The following is a 2,249-nucleotide window of genomic DNA, read 5'->3' as shown; positions in this document are numbered from 1 at the left end:
GAATGCAGCCTTGAACTGCTGTCCATGCTGAGAGGCTCTGGGCAAGGCTGTCAGGTAGATGTGACGCGTCCAGAACTCAGGAGGCAGAGGCTTTGATCTGTGCTTGGGCCGTGTTAGGTCCGCCAGAGAAGAGACCCCAGGACTTGCCTGGACTTCAAGTAAGGCAGCTTGAGTGAGAACTGGGTTGGAGCAGGGGAGGGGGTGACCTCGGACACCAGTGCAGATGGTGGGCGGGGCATCTAGCTCCTGCTGTCAGTCCTGGGAAAGCCCCGGTAGTGTTTCTGGGGGAGGTACCTCCACACTTCCTCCTCAGTTGACTTCAGGAGATGTGACATTGGTCTTAGGGGGACAGCCTCCTGTTGGTGTGGGGAGAGTGGACCAGGCCCTAAGAATTGCCCAGGAAATGAACCTGAGTGAGGCCTGACGGGACCTCGTTCCTCAGGGCTGCGATGGCTCTCCAGAGCCCCAACCCACCTGCCTGGCTGGAGATTGTGGAGAATTCCCAGCGTGGTTTGCCTGGCTGCACACTCGGAAGCATTCAGGCCTCCCCTCCATGCTCTTGGGGGATATGGCAACCGGGAGGTGAGGAGACCTGGGGGGCCCTGTGGCTGTATTGTCAGAGGTCCGTTGGGTGGCGGCTTAAGCAGAGCCACCGGCCACAGTTGCGTTTGCCAGCTGAGGCCATTCACCTCTGCCTTCCCTCTCTTCAGCAGTGATTCCTCATTGCCCTCCTTCCTGTCCACAGTCCTACCTGCTGCCACCCGCAAGAGCCGTCATGTCTCTGCATCAGAAGAATCCACAACGCTCACGGCGTCAAAGCCTTCAGACCCGCAGCGAGACCCAGGGCCTGCAAGCTGCACAGACGTCCGAGGCACTGGTGAAGACCCGTGTGTCTTCGCCTCCTCTAATGCCTGGCAGTTCGAAGGGGGCTTCTGCTGCTGGTGTTGCCAGCACTCGTGAGGGTGCTCAGGGTTTCCTGTCATCTCCTGTTGCCATCACGGCCACCTCATCAAGCAGATCGGGTGTGCGCTCCAGTGGCCACAGGGAGGTGGAGAGCACTGCGCAGGCTGCCCCACAGCCCGCAGAATTGCCCTTAGATCCTATAGATAGGTTAGTGTCTCTTTTGGTGTGTTACCTGCTGCACAAGTATCACATCAAGGAGACTGTAACAATGGAAGATATTTTCAAGGTTGTCTCCCCAGTATGCAATGAGCACTTCCCTGTGATCTTAGCGAATGCCTGCCAGCGCCTGCAGGTGGTCTTTGGCCTGGATATGAAGGTAGTGGATCCCCTCAACTACCGCTTTGAGGTCGTCATCAGCATGGGCCTCACATATGATGGGATGCTGTCTGGCCAAGAGCGCGTGCCCAAGACCGGCGTCCTGATCGTCGTCCTGGGTGTGATCCTCATGAAGGGCAATCGTGCTACCGAAAGGGAAGTCTGGCGAATTCTGAATGCGATGGGCATGCATGCCGGGAGAGTGAACCCCTTTTTCGGGGAGCCCCGGAAGCTCATCACCAACGATCTCGTGAAGGAAAAATACCTGGAGTACCGGCAGGTGGCCAACAGTGATCCTGCCCAATTTGAGTTCCTGTGGGGCCCGAGAGCCTATGCTGAAACCACCAAGATGAAAGTCCTGCAGTCCCTGGCCAGGGTTAATGGGGTTGAGCCGAGTGCTTTCCGATCTCAGTATGAGGATGCTCTGCAAGATGAGGAAAAGAGGGCCCAAGACACCATGTCAGACACGGCTGCCTCCCTTCTGGGGCCCCTGCTGGTTCTAGTGGCAAGTCTAGTCATGCCTACTGTCCCTAGTGACCCCCGAGGCTGATTCCTCACTTTGTTGTTCAAAGGCCATTTAGAGTTCAAAGAATTGAGGCCTGAGGTAGGGCTGAAAGGAGCACAGGATGTATGTGTATGTGTAACTTGGAAATGTGTTCTTTTGTTTGTCACGTGTTTATTATTCAAATGTTGTTTCTTTTAGTACAGATTCAATTAGCTTCAAAATCTCCAACTTTAGGTGCGGTATCAGTCTCACATGGAAGGCTATCATGAGGTTAAGTGGTAAAACCTCTGCTGTTTTGCAAAACTGATTGCAACCATCTCATATTGTCACCTGGAATCAGATCGATCGCACAGAAGTTCTGTATGCATTTATTGGAAAAATGGATGAAATCAGCTTTAAGATAGTTTGGTTTATGAAGTTGAAGCAAATGCATTTTTGTCCAGTTCCAGCTTTTTTGTCTGTAAGG

The 2,249-nt window shown here is 53.8% G+C and overlaps 1 protein-coding gene across 1 annotated transcript; it reads left to right on the top strand.

The window, feature by feature from the left end:
• Window positions 1-775: 775 nt before the first annotated feature.
• LOC130681766 (melanoma-associated antigen B16-like) lies at window positions 776-1,828 on the top strand. The gene has a single exon (XM_057495337.1). The coding sequence runs from the start codon at window positions 776-778 to the stop codon at window positions 1,826-1,828; it is 1,053 nt and encodes a 350-aa protein (XP_057351320.1).
• The last annotated feature ends 421 nt before the right edge of the window (window positions 1,829-2,249 follow it).

The sequence above is a fragment of the Manis pentadactyla genome, chromosome X (assembly GCF_030020395.1).
Source record: "Manis pentadactyla isolate mManPen7 chromosome X, mManPen7.hap1, whole genome shotgun sequence".
NCBI classification, from domain to species: Eukaryota; Metazoa; Chordata; class Mammalia; order Pholidota; family Manidae; genus Manis; species Manis pentadactyla.
Note: the sequence above shows the minus strand (reverse complement) of the source record. Positions and strands in the feature narration are given on the sequence as shown.

Coding starts and splice junctions, on each gene's coding strand:
- LOC130681766 (XM_057495337.1), top strand. CDS start 776: ATGTCTCTGCATCAGAAGAATCCACAACGCTCACGGCGTCAAAGCCTT.